This window comes from Trichomonas vaginalis, chromosome II, assembly GCF_026262505.1.
Source record: "Trichomonas vaginalis G3 chromosome II, whole genome shotgun sequence".
Taxonomy (NCBI): Eukaryota; Parabasalia; order Trichomonadida; family Trichomonadidae; genus Trichomonas; species Trichomonas vaginalis.
In genome coordinates this window covers 21,788,551-21,813,665 of record NC_067204.1, presented here as the reverse complement: position 1 = coordinate 21,813,665, position 25,115 = coordinate 21,788,551, and the positions used below count along the sequence as shown (strand labels likewise).

Below are 25,115 nucleotides of genomic sequence, written 5' to 3'. Positions count from 1 at the left end.
TTGTATTCTCACCATTCAATGAAGTCGCTAAAAAGAAAGAAAATCCATTACGTATAAGATTCAAAATCTCTGAACCAAGTGATGATTTCAAGAATGTTTTCAATTATGATGCAATGCTTCCGAGGAAAAATGATTTTTCCGAAATTAGATTTCCAGGCATTTGGGATAGAAAGCAAGCTATATTATATTCAAACTTAAGTAAGGGAGTTGAAAATGAGTTCATTGGTCATACAAGAACTTCACCACTTCCTAACCCTAAATACTATAAAATTAACTGGCTTCAATCGTGAGTTTTGGATAGACATGTTCTCCACTCATGACCATAACTGCCCAGTGTTCTTACCTCCAGACCATAAGGACTGTCTCTACATTGAAGCACAACTCTTAAACTCTACCATCGCAGTATTGTAAATGACCACATGGGCTTCGCCTTGCCGCTAGTTTTTATTTTTATCACGAATGACCTCATTGCTGACAAAAATAAATGACCTCAGAACTTCAACTTACGAATAAAGCTTGTTTTAGTCGTTATTGAGAAGTTAAACTTCTCTTCAAAGCAAGGTTGACATGACTTACATAAGTCAAATCCAATCTCTTGACCGTCATAAAGTGCTTTGTATATAACTTCATAACACTGAACTCAGAGTCTTTGTCAAATTTTCCTTGCGGAACCATTAAACCTTTATCTTCATCATAGAAACACTGAACAGAGTCAGGAAACATTTCATTAGCGGTTAAAGCAATAACATCTTGCTTCACGCCTTTCATTCTGCAGTGAAATGCAACTTCATTTAAATCATTCGTGAGTAAGTCTATGTAAGTCTTCTTTCCACAAAATATTGACTTGTATGCTAAACTTTGTTTATCTTTTGTGATTTCTGCAAAGTCGCTATGAAATTGACCAAGGTTTTTACCAATGAGAACTCTTCCATAACGTTTCTCAAACTCTTCAGCTAAACGAGGGATATCTTCATTGTAGAGATGCATACTGTCCGTATCGCTATAAAAGATGTCCATTCCTAAGTCCTCAGCAGTACAGAATACTTCACACATTATTCTCTTCGACATAGACAGAATGTTAACACCAAGTGGACAGAAGTTAAAGTGTCTGCAAATGCTTTTCGTTAGCTTGAAAATAGTTTTATCTGAACCATCCAAACCTTCGAACTTCACTATATGGTTGTAGTTTCTGATGGCATATCTTATAGCATCTTTGTCATTTACTATGGTTATTTTTGACTCAATAGGAGATAGAATAGTTTTGCCATAAATACTGTTCAGAATGAGCTTTATATTTTCTTGCAAAGGATTTCCTTCTTTCTTATACTTTAACCTTAACTCAAACAACTTCTTTACTTCATCTCTTATTCTAATATCTCTGTTTCCATCGTAATAGTATCCTTGCAACACTTCACATTTGACACCTTGATATTTTATGAGGTCTTGTAATGTTATATGGTCAACATACATTAAACAGCAAGTGTTTGAACTTCTGGGAACGTTAAGTTCTGGATTTAGTTCAGGGTCACAAACTATTAAAGGAAAGTGTCTATGTATTCCAATCTCTGTTATCTTAATGAGAACAAAGAAGCCAGACATAAACTTTTCACCAATGGGTTCCTTTTGGTCGTCATCGAATAAATGTCTCATGAGATACTCTGTGCTTAACATTTCTTTCTTCATAACCTTTGGAATACCTTCTAAAGTATAAAGTCTTGCTATAGCTGATGGATATAATGAAACAGCGTCGAAATCAGCAATGAGTTTCTCTTTCTCTTTTGTTTAATGTTATCTGACAGCATACATCTTCCACCTTGAATACAGCGTGAAATAAATTCTCTTGGTTTATTTGAGAGGTCATATAAATTTCCATTCGGGAAGTACACTCTGTTCTCAAACAATTTGTTAGCAATTGAACAAATACTAACGTAGTCATAAACGTTTAAATCAAATTCTTTCAATATGTCATTGCGGAACTTAACAAAACCTTCTCTTAAAATTCTTACATCTTGTTTGCAATAAAATGTGCTATACTTTTCTAAGTCGAAGTGGTTCTCATCTATTCTGCAACCTTTGATGGAATCTATGTTTTTCATGAATGTATCTGCATCCCGGATAAACTTACATGCTTCAGAAATGACACCAGTTCTGTTGTCATTTGCTAACAAAACTGCTGTAGTAGTTGTATGGAAATACTTCTTTCGGTCCTGTTTGTAAGTTAAACATAGCAGGAAATAGTTTAAGCTTCTTATTTATAACACTGTAAGAGTCTTTTATAATAATTGCCCTTCCTTTATATAAGCCAGTTATTTGCATTGTTCGTGAACCTTTAATGATGGGAGTTCCTTTCACTTCTGTCATGTGTCTTAAGATGAAGTTTATATCATAACTGAGGTTATGGAAATATATTAAACTCTTGTCAGGAAGTCGTTCCAAAAATTCTGTTGCACAGTTCTGACCCCAAATGCTTTCACTCACTGAACCATCTTCACTGTCTAACATATGTTAAAAGCTTTATGAAAGCCATCGGTACTGCACTCAAAGTCAGCAAAGAAAACGTGCTCAGGAATGAACTTGCACTTATTTTTATTTACTTCTTTTGACTCGGCTTTCTTCTTCAGTTGTACACAATACTTTGGAGCATATGTCAAATCTTTAAATGGTGCAAGGTTCTGTTTATATAAGTCAGTCGTATATGTGAAAAGTTCTCCATAAGAAATAGGTTCGAAATATTTGCACTCCCACAATGTTTTCATAACATCCCATAACGGTGTTGTTCTATCATAACGAACTACATATTTGTTCTCTCTCTTTGTATAAATCTTCATCTGTTTCTCAATGTTCATTCCACCACACTCCTTCAAGATTTCTATATAGTTGCGAATGAAATATGTTGTCATTGGTAATCTTTCGTTTAGCATGTAGTGGTCTTCAACAAGAAGTAAGTCAATAGTTCTAACAGTTTCACATTCTTTTGGTATGTATCTCTTTATTTCATTATGTCTTGAGTCATTGAAATAACCAATGGTAACATTAAATGCTATACCTGTTGCGTCAGAAATTTCTTGTACTTTACTTTGAGGAAAGTCTCTAACACGAATGACTTCTCTCATGTGGTCAATAGTTTCTTCATTTACTCCAGCCTGAATGCAAGCATAAACGAAGCAGTTATCTTCTGTCATAAGTGTTGCAGTTCTTTTGTTCAATTCATTGAAGATTTGGTAGCGTTCAAGATTTATAGGTAATGTGCAAAGATACTTCCAGAACTGACCGCTTCTCTTCTTATAAAACTTCTTTTCACCATTATCTTTCCAAAAGCTTTCTATAAGTGCTGGGTTTCCTGTTTGCTTAAGAGCTTCCAAAATGGCTTTCTGGTCATTTGTCAGTGTGCTTTCATCTCTATATGGTCTCTTTTTTGGTTTGCCTTTCTTTACATCTGACATCGTTAAGCCTTCATATTCTGTTAAATCATACATCTTTATTTCAGTAAGATTCTTTATGTTTGTCAAGAAGAAGTCATAGTGCATTTCAACAATACCTGCAGCATTTGCTTCTATCTCTGATATAAAGTTCTCCTTCAAGAGCTGATGTAGTAATGTTCCAATATTATTGAGGTTTAACGTAGAACATTCATACTTTCCACCAAGTTTATAACATACCATCCATCTCTGTTGTGAGTTTATTTTAATTTTCTCTAAGAGTCTCATGAAAACCTTACCGAAATGTTTGTGTAAGTAGTCTCTGTTTGGTTCATCTAAAGCTTCGATGTTAAAGTCAATGAGTCTATTGCCTGACTTCACATTTCTCTTCCTATTCTCTTCATCTTTCTTTAACCATCTCTCACCTTCTTTTGGTTTGTCGTCAATGGAACGAATGACATCGTTAGCTTTGCGAACTTGTTCTATAGCGCTCTTAAACATCTCTCTTCTCTGTTGTTTCAGTGTGTCGTCTCTTCTTCTTGTTTCACCAACGTTTGCATTTGTTATGTCAAACATTTCTCTTCTTACTTCATGAGGTACTGAACGTCTATGATATAAGTCAATAGCAACGTCATTTAAAGGAAATGCTCTTGCATGGACTTCGTCCTCGCCGCGTTGCGGCTTTATGAACTCATGAATTCTATCATAACTTATTGCACCATTATAGTCTTTAATGAAGTCAGCGAGTGCTTTTTTGTTTGTTGCGTAATGTTTTGCAACATCTATATTAGCTTCTGTAAGAAGTTGTTTTATTTCCGAGTGTTCTAACTTAGACAACTTCCGATACATCTTTAGTAGGAAATAAAAAAAATATTTTTGAAAAAATTAGATTAGATTTTTTAAAGTTATTTTTCAAAATAATTTAATATTTTTATTTTAATGAAACACATGCAAGATTGCAAGTTCTTTTCATACAATGCTCTCGCTACTGCATCAAGAATGAGTTCAATGGTTTCAAATGTTAATGTTATCTTTAACAAGAAGTTTGTGAAAGAATCTAAGTTTGGTCAGTATGTCAGACCATTAGCTATCGTCATTGACCGCAAAGGTTATACTTCACGAGAGTTAGCAGTAGTTTTGAAACAAAAGAGTTTCTTCGTGAATGTCAAAGATACTCATTATACTGTTATAAAGAACTCTAATATTGACTTCTTCAGTATTGCTTTAAATCTTTCCGAACAGAAAGAATATAAGAAAGGTGAAACAAATGTGAAATATTATCCTTCATCTCTGAAGACAATAACGAACAAAGATGTTATACAGAAATTCTTACCAAAGGTTGAAGAAGCTTCTATTGACATTGACGAAGGAAGTGAAATGGTTGAAGAAATAGACCCTGAAGCTATTTAAGCAAAAATATATTTTTGGTTAGTCTTCATATCGATATTTTACAACAATTCCCCAATGTATAAACTTTTCATACGCTTTTTCATAAGCTTTATATACCTTCAGAAATTTTGCATAATCTTTAGAAGCATTTAGATATTGTTTAAATGCTTTGTATGTCTTCAGAAATTTTGCATAATCTTTTACATGCTGTTTGTTCTCCTCTTCTGTCAAGAGTTCTGAATATTCTAAATTCATGTTCTTTCATATGAGATAAAATTTTATAAAAAAATAAAATTAGCTTAGATTTTTTTATTCTTCCTCTTTGAAGTTATCGAAATATTCTGTTATTTTTTCCTTCAGTAATGTTAAGTCTTCTTTGAATGTAAGTATTGTGCAACCTTTGATGTCATAGTGTGTTTGAGGAAGAGTATTTTTGACAATTTCCTTTATTTGCTCATTCGGTGTCATTGAAATCGGTAAGTTTTCACGATAGAACCAGTTTCTGTCAGATTTATATATTTTAGCTAAGTCATAAAAGCTCTTGTTGTTTCTTCTGACTAAATGCAACATAACCATATCTTTATCTTCTTCTTTCTCCAACTCTTCAGTATATATCATATACCTATAACTCTTTTCCTTTCCTTTTGGTACTGAACGCGGTATTCTTTTCTGTATGCTTTTGTCTTTGGATTCAATGACTTCATCTTTTGTATGAAGTTTCTTTTCCATCTCTCCACGTTCTGCTTTATATAGTTCGTCTAACATCATGAAAATATAACAAGCATAACGAGGTGAAGCCCATATTGCTACAGCGTTTACTAAAAGTCTATGAACATAATAACCTTTCAAACCAGGAGCCAAATTCTTGCGATTTTCGTACGGAATCTCTTCTCTCGGTTTTCCGAGGGAAGCAATCATATGAGGAAATTCTTCTAAAAGTTCTTTTGTCTGTTGGTTTTCAAACCAATGATATGCTTGCTTTGTAGAACGAAGAGCGTTCATTATACTTTGCATCTGGTACATGTCATCTTTGACTGAACGAATGAGACGTAACTGTTTGTTATACTGTATGTACTCGTATTCTTCATTTATGGCTTCATGAACGATAGCAATTGTTGTGTTCTCTAATGTTGACATTACTGTCTTTACATACAAAATAAAAAAATAAATAAAAATAAAATTAGCGTTATTTTTCTAACTAATGAAATTCATTATTTTTGTGCTGAATTCAATAAAAATAATGTTGAGGTGAAGAGGTGAGATTTCACCTGTTTTTTCACCTGTTTTTTCACCTCTTTTTTCACAAGCGTTTTACATGAATTGTACGATGTATATTTGAAATCCTAAACAATTTCGTAGCTTCTATTTCTTCTTTTAGTACATCAAAAGTTTTAACAATGCCGAAGGTTTCTTTATACTTCTTCTTGACGTCAGATAGAAGGAAATCGTCAGCAGTTGGATAGTTTTTGTTCAGAAATGCTAACATGTCCATTTTATTTTCTGCTGGTTTTTCTGCTTCTTTCTTTAAGTCTGCATAGTCGTTTCGCATTCTTTCTATCTCTTTGACTGAGTAGTTATATTTTCTTATTGCTGCTTTACATTTTGAACATTGCGGCATCGTTTTTGCGTTATACATTGAAATAAAACCAGCTAGAACAACTAAGGCGTCAATGGTTTTCTTTAACTCAAAAGCTGCTGGTTTTATCTGTTCATTCCATACCTTACCTCTTCTATCTTTATCTCTTATCTGCCATACACATTTTGCAACTAATGAAACAAAATTATCGTATGTCTTAAATTCTTCGGATTTGTAAAGGTCAGAAATATTTTTATAAACCATGTCGCAATCTTTGTCCATAACTTTATGGTTGCAATGAAAACCAAGGAATTCATAATTTACTTTACGTATGAGTTTCTTAATTTCTACTGAGTCAGTTGCTTTGACTTCAATTTCGTCGAATTCAGGAATAGTTAGTTTTTGCTGCTGAATTTCAGGTAGTTTAGGCAAATGGTCGATGAGGTCCTCCATTTCATAAAGATACTGTTCATTTGTTTCATCTTTCGCACTACAGTCTAAATTACTTGTTAAAAGTTCTTGCTTTATCTTCTGGATTTCTGTTTCAAAAGTATATGAAGAAGGAATAAAGCTTTTCATCTCTACCAACATTGACGTAGGATTCATGACTAGCGAGTTTGGTGCTGTAGTTGTGGACAGAGTCCCGCCGTTCGTGGCTTGAATTGTTGTTGTGCCGGTTGTTGAAATCATATCTTTTATACAAAATAAAAAAATAAATAAAAATAAAACTAACTTTATTTTTTCTATCTTAAGGAAATTCATGAAAATTCATGAGAAAGCTAAAGCAATCTGAGCCGCTAAGCGGCGAGGGTGAAAAAACAGGTGAAAAAAGAGGTGAGATCTCACCTCTTCACCTCAATTATATTTTTGGTGAATTCAATAAAAATAAATGGTTCATTTACTCACAATATTTTTGTACAAAACGACCCCAAACTTTTAACTTCGTTTCTGCAGTTTCTAATGCTATCTTAGCGAGTTCATATTCTCTAAATTCTCTCTTTAAATCTTCTTGTTCCCATTGGTCTAGTTCGTATGGAGAATCTCTATAACCATAACATATCTCACGTTCATGTTCTAATTGTTTTTCGCACATTTTTCTAACTTCTTCTTCAAACAAATGTTTAGCATTCTCTACTGTATCTTCGAGTTCTTCTTCATCTAATTTCTCATGAACTTTCTTGTCTATGGAGTCCATAATATCTTTGACATAAAATGCATACTTTACAGAGCACCATTCAGCAACAAAATGAACGAGGTCAGGATGTATGTAAATACCTTTGAATTCATTTATAACGCCCTTAGTAAGCTCATAAAATGCTTGTTTTGAGGTCGAGCCACTTTTGGCTTGACCGTATTCGTTCATCCAAAACTCAAGAATTTGCTGCATTTTAGCACTATTGAGAAATCTGTTTAAATGGTTTAACCTTCCCGCTTCTCTTGCCATCTTTGTTGCATTAATGTAACCATCCTTGTCTCTACGTAAGACTTCAATACCATTATAAGTGCCTTTTGTGAATGTTTCGCCATTAGATTTGTTCGTGAATGTTTTTGCTTTGACTGACATTTCTGTTCTTACATACAAAATAAAAAAAATAAATAAAAATAAAACTAACTTTATTTTTTTCTATCTTAAGGAAATTCATGAAAATTCGTGAGGGTGAAAAAACAGGTGAAAAAAGAGGTGAGATTTCACCTAAAAATTATTTTGTCTGATTTACATCTAATGAAAAAGTTTAGAAGAATTTTCTTATTCTTTCTGGCTTATTTTTGTCTTTCCAGTACTCCCGCTCTAATGGTCCCAGATGTGTTGGCTTTGACTCTCTCAAGTTCTTAGATGGTATAACATCTTCAACGCCTCCTTCATATCTTACTTTATAAGTGTCATCGTTTATGTTATAGCCAAGTATTTCAATAACCACTCCTCGCTTTGCTTCGTCAATGGTTTCAGCAAGTTTGCCATTACTACTTTCGACTAATTTGTGACGAGGGTAAAACGCAATAGAGTCGTCAGCAGCTTTTATAAGATATCCATTACCTTGCGTAGAGTCTACGATATAATAGTTTCTACTTAACCTTAAACGTTTCTTTGTCAACGGTTTGTCGTCAAGAACTACACGAACTTTTGTACCAGGAATGAGGGTAAATTGTGTTGAATTTCTGATATTTTGTGTTTGGCTTCGTTTCTTTTGTATATACTTTTCTTCTTGTTGTTGTGTCATTGAATTTGGTGTATGTCCTGTTGTAGAATGTGTTGAGGAATTATATACTTCGAGAAAATGTTTCATTGTTTCTTCAGTAAAGTCTCGCTCTTGTTTAAATCTCTGAGCGTTCTTATGAAGCGGTTTATGATGCCGAGTATGTTATGGTTATGGTCTTCAGTAGTGTAGTGAGTTATGTTATGCTTAATGAGAAAATCTGTGATTTCATTGCTGAGGTATGCACTGTCTTGGTCTGATGTTAAAGTACTTGGGCTATGTTCTGCTACAAACTTTTGTAAAACTCTTAACACTTCACGAGTTCCTTTATTTTTCATTGGATATGCATATGCTTTACGAGTGTTAACATTAATGAAGATGAGGAATGGTTTATGTCCTCCTTTTCTGCTTTGAATGAGAGTGTCAAATTGGTATGTGTCAGAAGCGTTGGAGTAAATTGGTAAAAAGTAGTCGTAAGGGTTTATTTTTGTTTGATGTACAACATTTTTGTCAAAGAACCTTTTCACTTCAGCTCTGTTAGTAAATCCCCAACTCTTTGCAGCTTCATTGAACTTCTTAAATGACCTCCATGGATGTTGTTCGAATACTTCTTTCAAGCTCATTTATGTAAAGTTAAAGATTTTATTCTAGGCTCAAGCGCGTTCATTGAACGCGGTACCATGCAAATATAGTCATAAATGGTGGCATATAATCTTCACCCGAGCCTGTTGGATTTGTTGTGAAAGTGTGTGAATGATTACCTGTGGTTCCACAGAAAATACCTGTGCTTGAATCTACTGGATCACTTGAAATATCATATCTATTCATTCCCTGTCTATCCGAACCTGCTGCAAGATTTGTATAACCTCTTTTTGTTATTGAATGTGAATGACTACCTGTTGTGTTTGTAGTTCCTGTATGAGTGTGCGGTGGAAGGTTTGCTTCTTTAATTTTCTTCGAACCTCCTGTTTGCTTTGAAGAGTTAGCACAGTATAAGAATTTATCTACAATCTGCTTCCACGTACCAAAACCTAAAACTGTTGCTGGATTTGTTGAATTCATTGACGTATAAATAGAGCCTATAGGATATAATGTTTGAAGTATTTCAGTCTTTAATGTTTGAAGCTCTGTTTTGTCTGCTTTCTTATCATATAAATCTTGAGCAGTGAATTTAACATTATTTTCATCATCCATGACATAAACATTTTTACAGCTAATTTCTTTCTTCGTTGTTATGTTTTCATTCGATGTTAAACCTTGTGGAAAGTTAGGAGGTTTATAATATAATGCATCTCCACCAGTTCCGCCAACCGTTCCTTCAATACTTTCTATAGCAACAGTTGAGAAGGAGTTATGTGTATGTTCTTTATCTGCTTTTTTATCTAACATTGCTGGTAGTTCATGTGTTTCAAAGTTTCTGACATGACCTTCAATGTTCATACATTTACTATTTAAGGAGTTTAGTGTATCTTTTACGCTTGTACTTGGATTCTCTAAAGGTGCACTTGAACCAAGGGTATAGTTCAATATTATGTCGTCTGCTCTAACAGTAGTGAAGGATTTATGTGTATGGTTCTTGTCAGCTTTACTATTTAATGTAGCTTGAAGTTCATTTATATCGGAGATATTGTGTTTATGAGATTTCAAAACTTTGTTCGTTGCGTCAAGTTCATCTTTGTCAGCTTTACTTTTAATAGCATCTTCAAAAGTTATTTTTGCCTTAACTCTCAATGTAAATCTTGGTTCAACTAATACACCGTTAACAAAGAAGTATGAAGCATAAATTTCATTGTTATAACCAAATGCTTCTGGTGCTTTACCTGTGTCATACTGTACAGTACCGTGTATGTCATAACCTTTAGCACGAATGAATTTATATCTTCTTTCATTAACATCTTCCATCTTCACTTCTTCTTCAGTTCGTGTTAAATATCCATGGTAGTCCGTTATAATCTGTTCGTCTGAACTTATATAATGAACATGGTTTTTATCTGCTTTTTCGGCTAATTTCTCTTCTATCTCATTTATTTCAAGTTCATGCCTACCACCACCTCCCGAAGAAGTATTTTTCTTCAGCTCTTGAAGAACGTCCACTTCGCCATCTTTGGTGTCAATAATGAGACTTTGAGTTAAAACCTTTCCTGTCTTAATGGATGTTTGTAAAACTTCTTCTTCACCGTGTTCGGGGTCATGGTCGTCATCATATCTTGTGAAATCAGAGATGTTGTCATACATTAAGCATATCTGTCTCAAAAGTTCTGCTATTTGAAACTGGAACGAAAGATATACAGAACTTTCATCATCTCCTAAAGTCAAGTCTGCTTTCTTAAGTATTTCTTGAATGTATGCAATGAGAACAGAGTACCTTGGAAAATATTCGAACAATATTTCATTAGCTGTTGGTTTTGGTGGTTCTTCTGGAGTTTCTGTTGTTTCAGTTCCTTCTGTAGGTTCTGTTGGAGTTTCTGCATCTCTTGACTTCAATGCTCTTGCTCTCAAAGACCTAAATGTTAGAGCACCAGGTTTTACAAAGGACTTTATAAATGCTTTAATAGTTCCTGGTAAGTTATTGTTAGCATTAAGTAAGTTCCTTATGCTTCCATCATGTACGTCCATAGCACTATGTAAAAAATCTATACTTTTCTTGTAGTCAGCAATAGACTGACTGTGATTTTTTAAAGATTTGTCAATACCTTTAAGCCAATCTTCATGCATGTCTGATACTGAGCCAAGAATATCATTTGCTTCCTTTAGTGTATTTTGTGCTTCTCGTAAAGTATCCAATCCCGTACGTGCATTGTTTGCTATACGTCTTACAGTATCTATTTGACTCCTTGTTTCTTGCATCCAACCAGATAAAGTTTTAATAGTATCAGAACCATTTGAAATGAAGTTCAAAGCATTTTTAACGTCATCTAAAACTTCTTCACCAAGTACTGCCCATATCTTTCCGATTTGGTATTGAAGAACTCCATATGAAGCAGCTGTTAAACCAGTATTTATAAGGTTCCATATTCATGATTTAGCAGTTTTTCCATCCTTTCCATCTTCACCATCCAAACCGTTTTCGCCTTGAGGTCCTTGTATTCCTTGTATTCCTTGTGGTCCTTGAGGTCCGGTGTCACCCTTCTCTCCTTTCAGTTCATCTTTATGTTCGTTATAATATTCTAATGTCATAAGGTGTACATCATTACTGCTACCAGCAACGCCGAGAATTTGTTTCTCATTCATGACTAAATTCTTTAGGCATTTAATGTTGTCGTCAAATCGAAAGCTCTTTAACAATTCAATGAGAACATTTAATACTTTCACTAATGAGGCATCTACTGTAGAATTTATATATTGCACCGTTCCATCATTTATGATGGGAACCTTGCTTGTTGTAATGAATGGGTCATAAGTGTTAAAAGTATCGAAATCAATGACTTTTTTAGTTTTTCCATCGTCAATGACTAAATCCTTGCCTTCAATGGTTAAAGTTGAGTTTTCGTTTACTAGTTCATGTGCTCTTCTTGCTTCATTTGTTTCATACGCATATGCAGCAATAGTCATATTTTAATGAGAATAAAATGTTGTTCTATTTGCAAAGTACAGACCCAAACGAATACGGGACAGTAAAGCTACAAACAAACTTAGGTCTTCAGAATGAAGCGCTTGCTTTCAGAGTTGTTGACTTCAATACTATCGCAACTTTTGTCATAACAGATGAAACAGATTTCATGGAGATTGAAATAGATGGAAAGAAGCACGAAATAAGATTTCACAATAATGTAGAATATAAGATGGAAACATTAGCTGGAGTGTTAAATGCTCTCATAAATACTACAATAAACAAGGATAACGAAGAAAACTTAATGAATGTTAAACTTATTGCAGGAGTTTTGAAGTTCAGTTATGCGAAGGAGTTTAAGATAACACGAATGAGTCATAGAGTACAACTTCTTTTGGGTGCATACCATATGACATTTCCTTTGAAAAGTGTTGACAAAACGATTGAGATGAAATCTGTTCCATACGTATGTTATGGTAATTGTTTATACATTGAGTCTAAAATAGCTAATGTCACAGGCATTTCAGGAGTTAATAGTAAAGGTTCAGTAGAATATAAATCCTTCTGTTATGCAGTCAATTCAATGTTCATTCCAAACGTTCCTGTCATAGCAACTCATTTAGGTAAATGGGTTCGCATTAGTCCTCATAATTTGAAAGACATGCAATTCAGACTTGTTGACTTTCAAGGAGAGCCTGTAGAACTGAAGGCACCAGTGCGAATGACTGTTGAAGTTGACTTTTTAGAAAATATTAAATGCAACAGCTTACAAGAGAACTCAGAGCTAAAAATATAAAGTATGAATGTTATGTATTAGGTCATGAACTTTGGTTGTTGCTGTTTGATGAAACAAATGAGTTAGTTATGTCAGTCAAGAGAACAGAAAAATATTGTGTTAGTGAAAACTGCACCAAGTCAATAAGATTAGGTTTGCATTATGAAGATGAGTTCGATACTGTTGAAGAAGTTTTGGATAGATATTACAAATTGCTAACTTGAAATTTTTTTGACTGACGGCGCAAAGCGCCAAGATGGGCTCAAAGAGCCCTCCTGACTGCTTTAATTTACTAAAACATATTTCAAACAAAGCTTATATTCTGTTGAAAGTTTTGTATATTCATTCGAATATTTATACTTAAACTCAACTCCTGTAGTTCCTGGTGTTTCAATGATGCGGATGTTACCTATTTTCATGAATAGTGGAGTTTGACCACAGCATTCGATTTCAGGGTCGAGATAGTCAATGACACATTGTTTCCCTGTTATTCGTGATATAACATTTTCAAGGTCCTCCTTTGTTAGAATTATTTGGTTCTTACTTATAAGATTTGTCAAAAGCTTCTTATCGTCTTTGAGTAAAATTGTTTGGTATAACTGAAGAAGGTAATGGTCTACGTTATCTGAAGGATTTGTTTGAACATTTGTGTAAGGATTGTCGTTGGCTTCTCTTGAAAGAATTTGGTCCGGTGGTGGATACTCTAACTTAACATCTGATGTAGCGTTAGCGTTTGAAGCTGTGTTTAAATTCACGGATTTCAGCACTGGTTCTGGTTCTTTCAAACACTCTGAACTATAGTTCTTTATGACAATATTGTTTGTCGTTCGTGAGTCAACATTTGATGTTGGTTCAATTGGAACATTAACGGCACCAGCTAAGATGGATTTGCTTCTCATTTCATATAGAATAAAAACCTTTTATATGTATGAAATGAACAATATACTCGACAAGGGTTTGAATGTAAAGCTAACGAATGAAAATATTGTTGAATTCACTGAGACAGGAGCTGTGTATAAAGATGTAGAACTACTGAACAAAAGAGCTAAGGGAAGAAGCAGGAATATGAACAAAGGGTGGAAGCCTATAAAAATTTATGTCAATGATGGCTCAGGAGGTTCAAACATAAAGTATGCAGAAAGTTATAGAGTTTATGCTCTCAAAGGTGAAAAGCCTTCATTTAAGAACAGCTATTCTAACGCATATCCTCAAAAGCTAACGGATGGAGAAGTGGATGATATGAATGACAGCAAAAATATTAACAGAAATGGCGACAGAGATGCATGGAATTTGTTTACCATCAGTCAATTGAAGGTTAAACTTTAAAACAATGTTGGTCGTTCCCATGGAATATTTTTGACTTTAATGGTATTAGTCATGATATGAATCTCAAGGTATGAACGAGGAGAGATGAGAGACTTATATGCTTCCCAAATTTCTTTAAAAGGTAATGTTATACCTGACTGTTTCCAAATGAGTTCAATATCATAACGTGAGAAACCTTGAAAGATAACGAAGTCAGTTATGAGACGTTTTATGTTTAAAGCTAAAAACCTCCATGTTTGCATAAGTATTGCTACAGTTAAATGGTAATGTCTGACTTTAGTAATGATGTTAGCTAATGGTGAGTCTGGTTTTGACACTAAACCTTTACCAGCGAAGTCGTCACAAACGAGCAGAGTGTTTGAAGGATACTTTTTGAAGGGGTATTTTGAAAGTTTTGATAGAATGTAGTTTGTAAGTCGTTTCATATCGTAAACTCCTGAGTATTGACGTAAGTGGTGTTTGTCAATAATTCTTTCCATCTCCTCAGAAGTCTTTTGCATTCCTGACTGTATAAATTCAACGATGGCATAATATTTTCTCTTACGTCGAATGTAACGTTGAAGAAATTCAATGAGTTCACTGTCTGGAACTTTAACGACAGAGGCTTGAACTTTTGACATAAATGTTTTCGCTGTTGAGTCCATAGAGTCTGAAGTTGCTGATATAATGATTTGGTCATAATATGAGTCATTTCCTAAACGTTCTGTTATAAGAATATGACGAATGAGGTTAAATGTCTTACCTGACCCCATCTTTCCACAATAGAAATAAACGCCATTTGAACAGAACTCATAGTCCTTACTGAAAGGAAGAATGAGAGAACTGTTGAGCTTTTCACTGCTTTCATTCATGTCTTCATCTACGTCATGTATTAAATGCTTCATTTTATCTCCATTAAAAATGCAAGTCAGAAATATTCAGAACATAGCACCGAGTCTAACTGACAAGAGTATAAAGATATACTATGAACATGTTATGATGAAACCAACCAAAATTCAAGAAAGTCAGTATACTTATGAATATCCAAGACACTGGGTAGAGTATGTAGGAGGTGAGAAAGCTATTGAAATCAGACAGGTTCGAAGTATTCCAGCAGGAAGAACAATATTATTGAAGAACTTTAATGTTTTGAGGTATAATGATGAAACAAAGAAGCAAGATAGTTTTCCTGTTGCTGTGTATGTGAACTTAGATACAGGAGATGACATGAAAGTTTTTAACACAAAGCTTCAAATGGTAGTGAGAGAACAACTTACTGCGGAAGGACATCCATTACCTTCAGAAGTTACCATAGCATATAATTTTGAAACAAACTCAATAGATTTTAAAGTCGTCTCTGCAAAGAAGTCAGGTTTTACATTTAATGAAGCAGATGTATATTCGAATGAAAACTTCAAAGCTATTGCATGGTTAGATAATGACGATTGCTTTAAGAAAATATTTAAATACAGTGACTCAACGATGTCAATAGATGACCTTCGTGGAATGTTACCATCGACGTTTACAGTAGAAGGTTCAGCAGGATTGCTTACAAGATTGTCAATTGGTGGTATTTGGTCTCGTGAGAACATTGTTATAAAATCCAGTATAAGTGAATTTGCTGAAGAATCTATATTATGTCTTTCAAACTACATGTATTCGCCGCCGAAGCATTATAGTATAACAAACTTTGTCAGTAAGTTTAACATAAGACTTGTCGAACCTTCTTCAATGAAAGATGTTGTGCTACCCAAAGACGGAAAGGATGGACTCATTATTGAGATGATTTTAATAGCATATTAAATGAGCTTGTTCTTGAAGGTCATTCATGATGAAATAACTGTTGTAGAAGATGTTAGCAATTGTTCAGACATTTTGAAGCGTATAGATGATATAAGAAATAAGTTAGATAGACTGCAAAGCGGTGAGGGCGAAGCCCGTGAGAACGCTTATGTTTCATTGACTTTCTCCAGTAACGAGAACTTTTATGAGATAATATTGAAGAGAGATGATTTTAATATGGTGTAAATGGTAGCTTGGGCAGCTTTAGGCGCAATGGGAACAAAAGCATTAGCATTTGGAGCAAAAGCACTTGGAGCTTATGACGCAGTAAATAAAATGAGTGGAGGAAGAGTTTCGAAGACATTAGATGCAAATAAAGGAAAGATTGGAGGCTGGGTTGCAAAGAAGTTAAGATTAAATAAAATAGGGCTCATAAATAAAGCATCCAATTTGGTTGCGACTGAGTCAGAAAATGCTTTAGGAAAGGACGATGAGTTTGCAAAACACGCAAAAGACTTTAATGACCAGATGAAAGGTGAAACAATGCATTTAAATAGATTCGATGGAACTAAAGAAAATGTTTCTTCTCCACCAGTAGTTCTTCCGTATGGTCCCTATGGAATGTATGGAAACCCTTACGAAAGACCATTTGACCCATTGACTGGTGGAAGTAATTGGTATCATTATGGACGAAGAAGAAAGACAGTCAAGCTGGAGACAGACGTGAAGAAAGCAACTAAAAAGAAACCAAGGAAGAGAGTTATAAAGCAATGAATTCAACAGGGTGAAAAAACAGGTGAAAAAAGAGGTGAGATCTCACCACTTCACCTAAATATATTTTTGTGCTATGTTTTCATACGTGTGAGGGTGGTGATATCATTAATTTTTAAGTTTATTTTTTATTTTATTTTTATATAAATGACAGAACAAAAGCAACTCATACAAATCGAAAAATATAACAAACATACATTTAAACATTTATTCTTCCTTCCTGAGTATAACATGTTCTTTACACTTCATCCTAGACCAGTAGATTATACATTGACTGTGTATAAAGATTGTCATGGTAGTTTTATAAAAACTTATGATGATGAAGGTAAGTTAACAAGACTATGCATTTCAAAACTTGAGAAACTTTATGACTTCAAGTATGACTACAATAGAGTTAACATTGACGATGAAGATATAGAAGAAATTTATGAGAACGTTTATTTTTTCATTAGTGAGTTCGTTAGTGAGGTGAAATGGCTGGCGGCTTTGTAAATATTTAAGGTTAAGTTAGTGTTGTCGTTTGTGTTGTAAAATATACGTTAACGGTTTCGTAAAGTGTCAAATTCACATATAATGGGTAAGGAGGCGCGCAGTGCCTCCGTACCCAAGATAGGTGTACTAACTTTTTGAAGCTGAAATAATATTGAATAGAAATTAATTTTTTCTGAAATTTTGAATGAAATTATGGGAAATAAAAAAATTACTAAATATTGTATTCATACAAATATATTATTTTAAAGGAAAAATAGATGCTGATAGAAACGATGAAAATTTTTGAAAACTTTACAATTAATTTATGTTCGTTCACCACAGAGCTTGCAATCCAAAGCTCACGTTAGACAACAAGAGTCATGAAGTCTCATACTAAGGGATATCCAACATATATTTTAATAATCTAATGTTTGTGACAAATATTGGGAAGAAACGTTTTTCCCGAAAAATAATCGTCTTTTGATGTTTTTCCCGAAAATCGTTCCGATCATGACGATAGACCTCCAGGAATATGAAATATTTGTTTTTGTTAAATTCTATGTATGCAATTAATCAGGGTATACCTTGAAGTTATTAGATCTAAGCAGATGAAGGATCTTTGTTTTTTATATAAGATTATATAATTTGATTATATTGATTTACAATGTAAATCTGTAATATTTTATATAATTTGTTGTTTTGATCCATTACACAATATTGAATTAGTTCAAAACTCTATATTAATATGTTTTGATTGCGCATATTCATGATAACAGAATTTGTAATAAAATCAAGGTTAAAATTTAATTACATATACTATGGAGTTATATATTATGTGAAGTAAATAAGATAATATAAGAAAATAAAAAATTATATAATTATAAAAGATCAAAAGAGTCTATGTTTTTCCAACCTGAGTGTTTGTATGTAGTTATAGATTTGAAATGTAATATAATGTATTTCAATAGTTTTAAGTCGAAAATCTAATATGATAATAAAAAGTGTAATTCTAGCATTTTTATGAGACAAACCATTAATTTTCCATATTTTATATATATTATATGTATATTTTTGGTAATTATTCAACATTAATTTAAAATTATGGATAATATAGTAAATAGTAGATATTAACTCTTGATTGTGAATCAAAACTAGATTGGAATAGATCAATTACATATAGTTAACTGCTTTATATATGAAAAACAATATCATGACAAGGATATACAAATTTATCAATTAAATGACATTTTTAATCATTTATAATAGATCTCTTTTATATAAAATTGTTCAAAAAAGATTGTGTTAAATGATGGATGTAAAAATAGAGCAATCCAGAATTCACTCATTTATAATTAGTATAAATCAAAGATATTAACTAAATTAAGGTTTCCTTAACTTATATATATATTGCCTTATCTAGTAAGATTGAACAATCTTATAGTTTAATAGCCAATCCGTTAAATCTTTTAATTCGTATCGAGAAGAGATACTAGTATAATGTTAATAAACAATATTCAAGATAAAATAAAATATTATGGCACATTTTCTAGAGATATTGATTTCTAATATAGTGCATTTCAAATCAATGATAAAAAAATAGAAATTCTATAGGATATGCTGGTTATTTTCCATTTAATTCATGTGTAAACCTTACTGTTTCAGTGTTATTGCTCAAATTCATTGAATGAATATTGATTAAGAATTTATCCAAAACTTCATAAATCACTGATGATTTAAGCTATTTAACAAAATTAATCAAAATTCTAGGATCAAGAAATTCCAAATTTTTTCTAAATTCAGCATTTTGAAAGTATTTTTAACAAAATTTCGAAATATTTTCTTGATTTCAGAATTTTTTTAGAAATTTTCCATCTCAAAACTAATCAAATTACTTCAAATCTGCCAATTTCATGCAATATTGGAACTATTTCAACAGATTTAAAGCTCATATAAAAATAATTGTAAATATCTTCTTTATTACGGAGAATTTATCACACGATATAACATTTGCATACTAAAATCGGCATATTACACTGTATTTGTTCATTTTTGTTCAATGAATATTGATTATTCATACTAACGTATTCATTGAATCAAAGATCAAAGGATATTACTGACAATCAGTGATATAAAATAATTAAATCAATTAAAATATCTCTCGTTTCTTTATTTAAACTCATATCTTTCGATTAAATTTACAATTTCATAATTTTAGCATTTTAATGCAATTAAATTAGTACCAAATTATTACATCCTCCGATTCATTTCAAGCCACCCCAAACATTTTCAACTCTTTTACAATTTACATCATATTTTTTACAATTATCGAATTTTTATCGGATTTAGTATATCGACGATAAATTTTATCGAAATATAAAAGCGTGTTACTTACTAATCAGAGTTTTTCGCGATTCATATTTCAATTTACAAATCCAAGCATTGCTTTTCGTTTTCAAACATCAATTACTGCACTAAAATCATCTGCTTATACAAATCATAAAAAAAATTTAAATACAATTGAATATTATTTTTATTTCGCGATTTATTTACAAATTTGCAGCTCACTCATATGAAATTTTTCGAAGTAGTGAGTTTTCCTTGTTTAATTTCTTAAATTATGAATAAAAATTTACTTTTATTAAAATTCTACTTATAAAACTACTTTTTAACCATAAACACAGTCATATATCATATATCATAAGTATGTGAAACTAGTCGCCAGTATTTTACTTCATATTGCGATACTTTTTTGATTCGAATCTTATTCTCATTATAAAATTATTGAATTTAACATAATATTGATGGCAGATGCAATATATAGCCTATGAATTTTATGCCCTTAACTTAAATTGTATTATAATTCCCTTATATCAATTAAATTATCTTAATTAAGTTAGCATATTTATATAATATACTATTTTGATTAGTTAATTCATATTCATATGTTCTGAGCTATCTATCATATCAATTTCAGAAGTGAAATTCAACTCCTTCATACCAAAATCAATATCCTATGGGTCTATCGTCATGATCGGAACGATTTTCGGGAAAAACATCAAAAGACGATTATTTTTCGGGAAAAACGTTTCTTCCCGACAAATATTCAACATAAAATTAAGTTTTCGTTTCGTTACAAGGCATTCATACTTTGGAGATATCATATTTAATGTACAGAAAAGTTAATATTAAACAATACATGCTAAAGAATTAATAAATAAGATAATAAAATAAATTTATACGTAATTACTTTCATTTAATATGCTTTATGCTGTATAATATTGATTAAGAGGCATTAAAAGGTTCCATAGTCTGCTTTTATAGGCAAGATTTTTGATAAAAATTTTAAATTTTGAAAAATGATGAGAAAAGGAAAAAAAAAGGTAAATGAGAGCAAGAGGAGGGAAAAAAGAAAAAGAAAAAGAAAAGAAAGGGAAGGAAAAATAAAAGAAAGAAGGACATATAAAAATTTAGATGCGCATTCTTAATGCCGAGGCGGCTTGCCGCCGAGGCGCGATTTTTTTAGGCCTCTACGGTAACCCGGCAATGTTTTTTTAAATCTTGTACAGCCCTACAAATTTTGGAACAAGCATCAAAAATAAATAACATTTGTAATTCCAAAGATTTTTTCATTTTGCAAATTTTCATGGAAAATTCGTATTTCTTATCTCCATTTTCAAATTTTTGAATTTTTTTGGAATTTTAAATGAAGAATTGAGAAACCTAATATAGATGGTTGTTATCTCATATGTGAATATGTTCGTTTTATTTCACAGTTTGGAATTTTCTCATATTTTATGACTTAATTTTGATAGTTTTCGTTCAGAAATTTTAATCATATTTTTAGTAAACATTTATTAGTATTCTTCATTAGTTGGTTGGCGCAAAGCGCCAACCAAATAATGAATAATTCAATTTTTCAAAAAATTATTTAATTTGGCCGAAGGTGGCGTGCTTGCCCGAAGGGCAAGCGAAGGCACTTGAGGCCCCAAATTATATTTGATCAAATATGTATCTTCACATTGCAGATCAATAAATCAAATGATATGCTTGTCCAAATCTTTCTCTGATAGTGCGCACTGTAATAGGAATACTATTATATAATAGGAATACAATTATATAAGATAATATTAAGCAGAAACGTCCAAAAGGGAATTTTCAAAAAAGATGATCATGATTAAATAATGTAAATTATTTAAAAATTGATCGCCCTATATTGTTGTATTGGTTTAGTTTACATCTATTTAAATTTTAATGATACTTTTTCCCATGACAGAATTGATATTTTTTATGAACAAACGTAAAATAGCATGCATTCATTACACCCCATCTTTTCACTTTTTTAATGGTGCACTTGGCATTTTCTGACTTTTTTTTTCCTATTCAATATAAAATAATTTTATTATTTGTCAGTTGTAGCACCATGTTCAACTAAGAATTTGAAAATATTTGTTGCTTTAACATCGATGGCAATAGAAAGAGGGCATTTATTAATATCGAGAGAATTTCATAAAACAATGATAAATATGAAAATAAAAAGAATGTAATCGAACAATGATTAATATGAAAAGAAAGAGAATTCTATAAAACAATGATAAATATGAAAAGAATGAGAGTTTTATAAAACAATGATTAATATGAAAAGAAAGAGAGTGTTATAAAACAATGATTAATATGAAAAGAAAAAGGATTTCATAAAACAATGATAAATATGAAAAGAAAGGGAATGTCATAAAACAATGATGAATATGAAAAGAAAGAGAATTCTATAAAACAATGATAAATGTGAAAAGAAAGAGAATAAGTTTCATGTTAACATCAGCACCATGATCAACTAAGAATTGGACAATTTCTATCGATTTCACTTTGATGGCAATACTAAGAGGGCATTCATTAATATCGAGAGAATTTCATAAAACAATGATAAATATGAAAAGAAAGAGAGTGTTATAAAACAATGATTAATATGAAAAGAAAGAGAATTCCATAAAACAATGTTAAATACGAAAAGAAAGAGAATTTCATAAGATAATGTTAAATATGAAAAGAAAGAGAATATCATAAAACAATGATTAATTTGAAAAGAAAGAGAATATCATAAGATAATGTTAAATATGAAAAGAAAGAGAGTGTTATAAAACAATGATAAATATGAAAAGAAAGAGAGTGTTATAAAACAATGATAAATATGAAAAGAAAGAGAAATTCATAAAACAATGATGAATATGAAAAGAAAGAGAATTTCATAAAACAATGTTAAATATGAAAAGAAAAAGAATTATATAAAACAATGATAAATATGAAAATAAAAAGAATGTAATCGAACAATGATTAATATGAAAAGAAAGAAAATTCTATAAAACAATGATTAATATGAAAAGAAAGAGAATTCTATAAAACAATGTTAAATATGAAAAGAAAGAGAATTATATAAAACAATGATAAATATGAAAATAAAAAGAATGTAATAAAACAATGTTAAATATGAAAAGAAAGAGAATTTCATAAAACAATGATAAATATGAAAAGAAAGAGAATGTGATGAAACAATGATAAATATAAAAAGAAAGAGAATTCTATAAAACAATGATAAATGTGAAAAGAAAGAGAATAAGTTTCATGTTAACATCAGCACCATGATCAACTAAGAATTGGACAATTTCTATCGATTTCACTTTGATGGCAATACTAAGAGGGCATTCATTAATATCGAGAGAATTTCATAAAACAATGATAAATATGAAAAGAAAGAGAGTGTTATAAAACAATGATTAATATGAAAAGAAAGAGAATTCCATAAAACAATGATTTATATGAAACAAAAAAGAATGTTATAAAACAATGTTAAATATGAAAAGAAAGAGAAATTCATAAAACAATGATGAATATGAAAAGAAAGAGAATTTCATAAAACAATGTTAAATATGAAAAGAAAAAGAATTATATAAAACAATGATAAATATGAAAATAAAAAGAATGTAATCGAACAATGATTAATATGAAAAGAAAGAAAATTCTATAAAACAATGATTAATATGAAAAGAAAGAGAATTTCATAAAACAATGTTAAATATGAAAAGAAAAAGAATTATATAAAACAATGATAAATATGAAAATAAAAAGAATGTAATAAAACAATGTTAAATATGAAAAGAAAGAGAATTATATAAAACAATGATAAATATGAAAATAAAAAGAATGTAATAAAACAATGTTAAATATGAAAAGAAAGAGAATTTCATAAAACAATGATTAATATGAAAAGAAAGAGAATAAGTTTCATGTTAACATCAGCACCATGATCAACTAGGAATTGGACAATTTCTATCGATTTCACTTTGATGGCAATACTAAGAGGGCATTCATTAATATCGAGAGAATTTCATAAAACAATGATAAATATGAAAAGAAAGAGAGTGTTATAAAACAATGATTAATATGAAAATAAAAAGAATGTAATCGAACAATGATTAATATGAAAAGAAAGAAAATTCTATAAAACAATGATTAATATGAAAAGAAAGAGAATTCTATAAAACAATGTTAAATATGAAAAGAAAGAGAATTATATAAAACAATATTAAATACGAAAAGAAAGAGAATATCATAAAACAATGATTAATTTGAAAAGAAAGAGAATTCTATCAAACAATGATTAATTTGAAAAGAAAGAGAATGTGATGAAACAATGATAAATATAAAAAGAAAGGGAATGTAATAAAACAATGATAAATATGAAAAGAAAGAGAATAAGTTTCATGTTAACATCAGCACCATGATCAACTAAGAATTGGACAATTTCTATCGATTTCACTTTGATGGCAATACTAAGAGGGCATTCATTAATATCGAGAGAATATCATAAAACAATGATTTATATGAAACGAAAAAGAATGTCATAAAACAATGTTAAATACGAAAAGAAAGAGAATATCATAAAACAATGATTAATTTGAAAAGAAAGAGAATTCTATCAAACAATGATTAATTTGAAAAGAAAGAGAATTCTATCAAACAATGATAAATATAAAAAGAAAGGGAATGTAATAAAACAATGATAAATATGAAAAGAAAGAGAATAAGTTTCATGTTAACATCAGCACCATGATCAACTAGGAATTGGACAATTTCTATCGATTTCACTTTGATGGCAATACTAAGAGGGCATTCATTAATATCGAGAGAATCCAATAAAATAATGATAAATATGAAAAGAAAGAGAGTGCTATAAAACAATGATTAATATGAAAAGAAAGAGAATCCAATAAAACAATGTTAAATATGAAAAGAAAGAGAATATCATAAAACAATGATTTATATGAAACGAAAAAGAATGTCATAAAACAATGTTAAATACGAAAAGAAAGAGAATATCATAAAACAATGATTAATTTGAAAAGAAAGAGAATTCTATCAAACAATGATTAATTTGAAAAGAAAGAGAATTCTATCAAACAATGATAAATATAAAAAGAAAGAGAATATCATAAAACAATGATTAATTTGAAAAGAAAGAGAATTCTATCAAACAATGATTAATTTGAAAAGAAAGAGAATTCTATCAAACAATGATAAATATAAAAAGAAAGGGAATGTAATAAAACAATGATAAATATGAAAAGAAAGAGAATAAGTTTCATGTTAACATCAGCACCATGATCAACTAGGAATTGGACAATTTCTATCGATTTCACTTTGATGGCAATACTAAGAGGGCATTCATTAATATCGAGAGAATCCAATAAAATAATGATAAATATGAAAAGAAAGAGAGTGCTATAAAACAATGATTTATATGAAACGAAAAAGAATGTCATAAAACAATGTTAAATACGAAAAGAAAGAGAATATCATAAAACAATGATTTATATGAAACGAAAAAGAA

At 31.0% G+C, this 25,115-nt stretch overlaps 11 protein-coding genes and 4 pseudogenes across 15 annotated transcripts, besides 2 other annotated features; 4 read left to right on the top strand and 11 right to left on the bottom strand.

The window, feature by feature from the left end:
- Positions 1 to 17,370: part of a mobile genetic element that runs on past the window's edge.
- Positions 491 to 1,068, bottom strand: TVAGG3_0587090 (annotated as a pseudogene). The gene has a single exon. A coding segment is annotated over exon 1 (578 nt).
- On the bottom strand, positions 1,356 to 2,647 carry TVAGG3_0587080 (annotated as a pseudogene). The gene has a single exon. A coding segment is annotated over exon 1 (1,292 nt).
- On the bottom strand, positions 2,782 to 3,424 carry TVAGG3_0587070 (annotated as a pseudogene). Its single transcript has one exon. A coding segment is annotated over exon 1 (643 nt).
- Positions 3,435 to 4,268, bottom strand: TVAGG3_0587060 (organellar and viral DNA polymerase type B; the record flags this gene model as incomplete). The annotated part of the gene is made up of 1 exon (XM_051239356.1): positions 3,435 to 4,268. A coding segment is annotated over one exon (834 nt), but the record flags the coding sequence as incomplete, so codon positions are not given.
- TVAGG3_0587050 (uncharacterized protein) lies at positions 4,647 to 4,829 on the top strand (the record flags this gene model as incomplete). The annotated part of the gene is made up of 1 exon (XM_051239355.1): positions 4,647 to 4,829. A coding segment is annotated over one exon (183 nt), but the record flags the coding sequence as incomplete, so codon positions are not given.
- TVAGG3_0587040 (KilA, N-terminal/APSES-type HTH, DNA-binding family) lies at positions 5,305 to 5,945 on the bottom strand (the record flags this gene model as incomplete). The annotated part of the gene is made up of 1 exon (XM_051239354.1): positions 5,305 to 5,945. A coding segment is annotated over one exon (641 nt), but the record flags the coding sequence as incomplete, so codon positions are not given.
- On the bottom strand, positions 6,109 to 7,074 carry TVAGG3_0587030 (organellar and viral DNA polymerase type B; the record flags this gene model as incomplete). The annotated part of the gene is made up of 1 exon (XM_051239353.1): positions 6,109 to 7,074. One exon carries the CDS (start codon positions 7,072 to 7,074, stop codon positions 6,109 to 6,111), a length of 966 nt encoding a protein of 321 aa, XP_051097177.1.
- Positions 7,283 to 7,948, bottom strand: TVAGG3_0587020 (uncharacterized protein; the record flags this gene model as incomplete). The annotated part of the gene is made up of 1 exon (XM_051239352.1): positions 7,283 to 7,948. One exon carries the CDS (start codon positions 7,946 to 7,948, stop codon positions 7,283 to 7,285), a length of 666 nt encoding a protein of 221 aa, XP_051097176.1.
- On the bottom strand, positions 8,677 to 9,202 carry TVAGG3_0587010 (integrase core domain containing protein family; the record flags this gene model as incomplete). Its single annotated transcript, XM_051239351.1, has 1 exon — positions 8,677 to 9,202. A coding segment is annotated over one exon (526 nt), but the record flags the coding sequence as incomplete, so codon positions are not given.
- On the bottom strand, positions 10,435 to 11,426 carry TVAGG3_0587000 (organellar and viral DNA polymerase type B; the record flags this gene model as incomplete). The annotated part of the gene is made up of 1 exon (XM_051239350.1): positions 10,435 to 11,426. A coding segment is annotated over one exon (992 nt), but the record flags the coding sequence as incomplete, so codon positions are not given.
- TVAGG3_0586990 (organellar and viral DNA polymerase type B) lies at positions 11,595 to 12,131 on the bottom strand (the record flags this gene model as incomplete). Its single annotated transcript, XM_051239349.1, has 1 exon — positions 11,595 to 12,131. The coding sequence occupies one exon, from the start codon at positions 12,129 to 12,131 to the stop codon at positions 11,595 to 11,597; it is 537 nt and encodes a 178-aa protein (XP_051097173.1).
- TVAGG3_0586980 (uncharacterized protein) lies at positions 12,149 to 12,925 on the top strand (the record flags this gene model as incomplete). The annotated part of the gene is made up of 1 exon (XM_051239348.1): positions 12,149 to 12,925. One exon carries the CDS (start codon positions 12,149 to 12,151, stop codon positions 12,923 to 12,925), a length of 777 nt encoding a protein of 258 aa, XP_051097172.1.
- TVAGG3_0586970 (uncharacterized protein) lies at positions 13,521 to 13,803 on the bottom strand (the record flags this gene model as incomplete). Its single annotated transcript, XM_051239347.1, has 1 exon — positions 13,521 to 13,803. A coding segment is annotated over one exon (283 nt), but the record flags the coding sequence as incomplete, so codon positions are not given.
- TVAGG3_0586960 lies at positions 15,522 to 16,009 on the top strand (annotated as a pseudogene). Its single transcript has one exon. A coding segment is annotated over exon 1 (488 nt).
- On the top strand, positions 16,520 to 16,765 carry TVAGG3_0586950 (protein of unknown function, DUF4107 family; the record flags this gene model as incomplete). Its single annotated transcript, XM_051239346.1, has 1 exon — positions 16,520 to 16,765. One exon carries the CDS (start codon positions 16,520 to 16,522, stop codon positions 16,763 to 16,765), a length of 246 nt encoding a protein of 81 aa, XP_051097170.1.
- A 3,238-nt stretch (positions 17,371 to 20,608) lies between the features above and the next one.
- Positions 20,609 to 20,809: a mobile genetic element.
- The last annotated feature ends 4,306 nt before the right edge of the window (positions 20,810 to 25,115 follow it).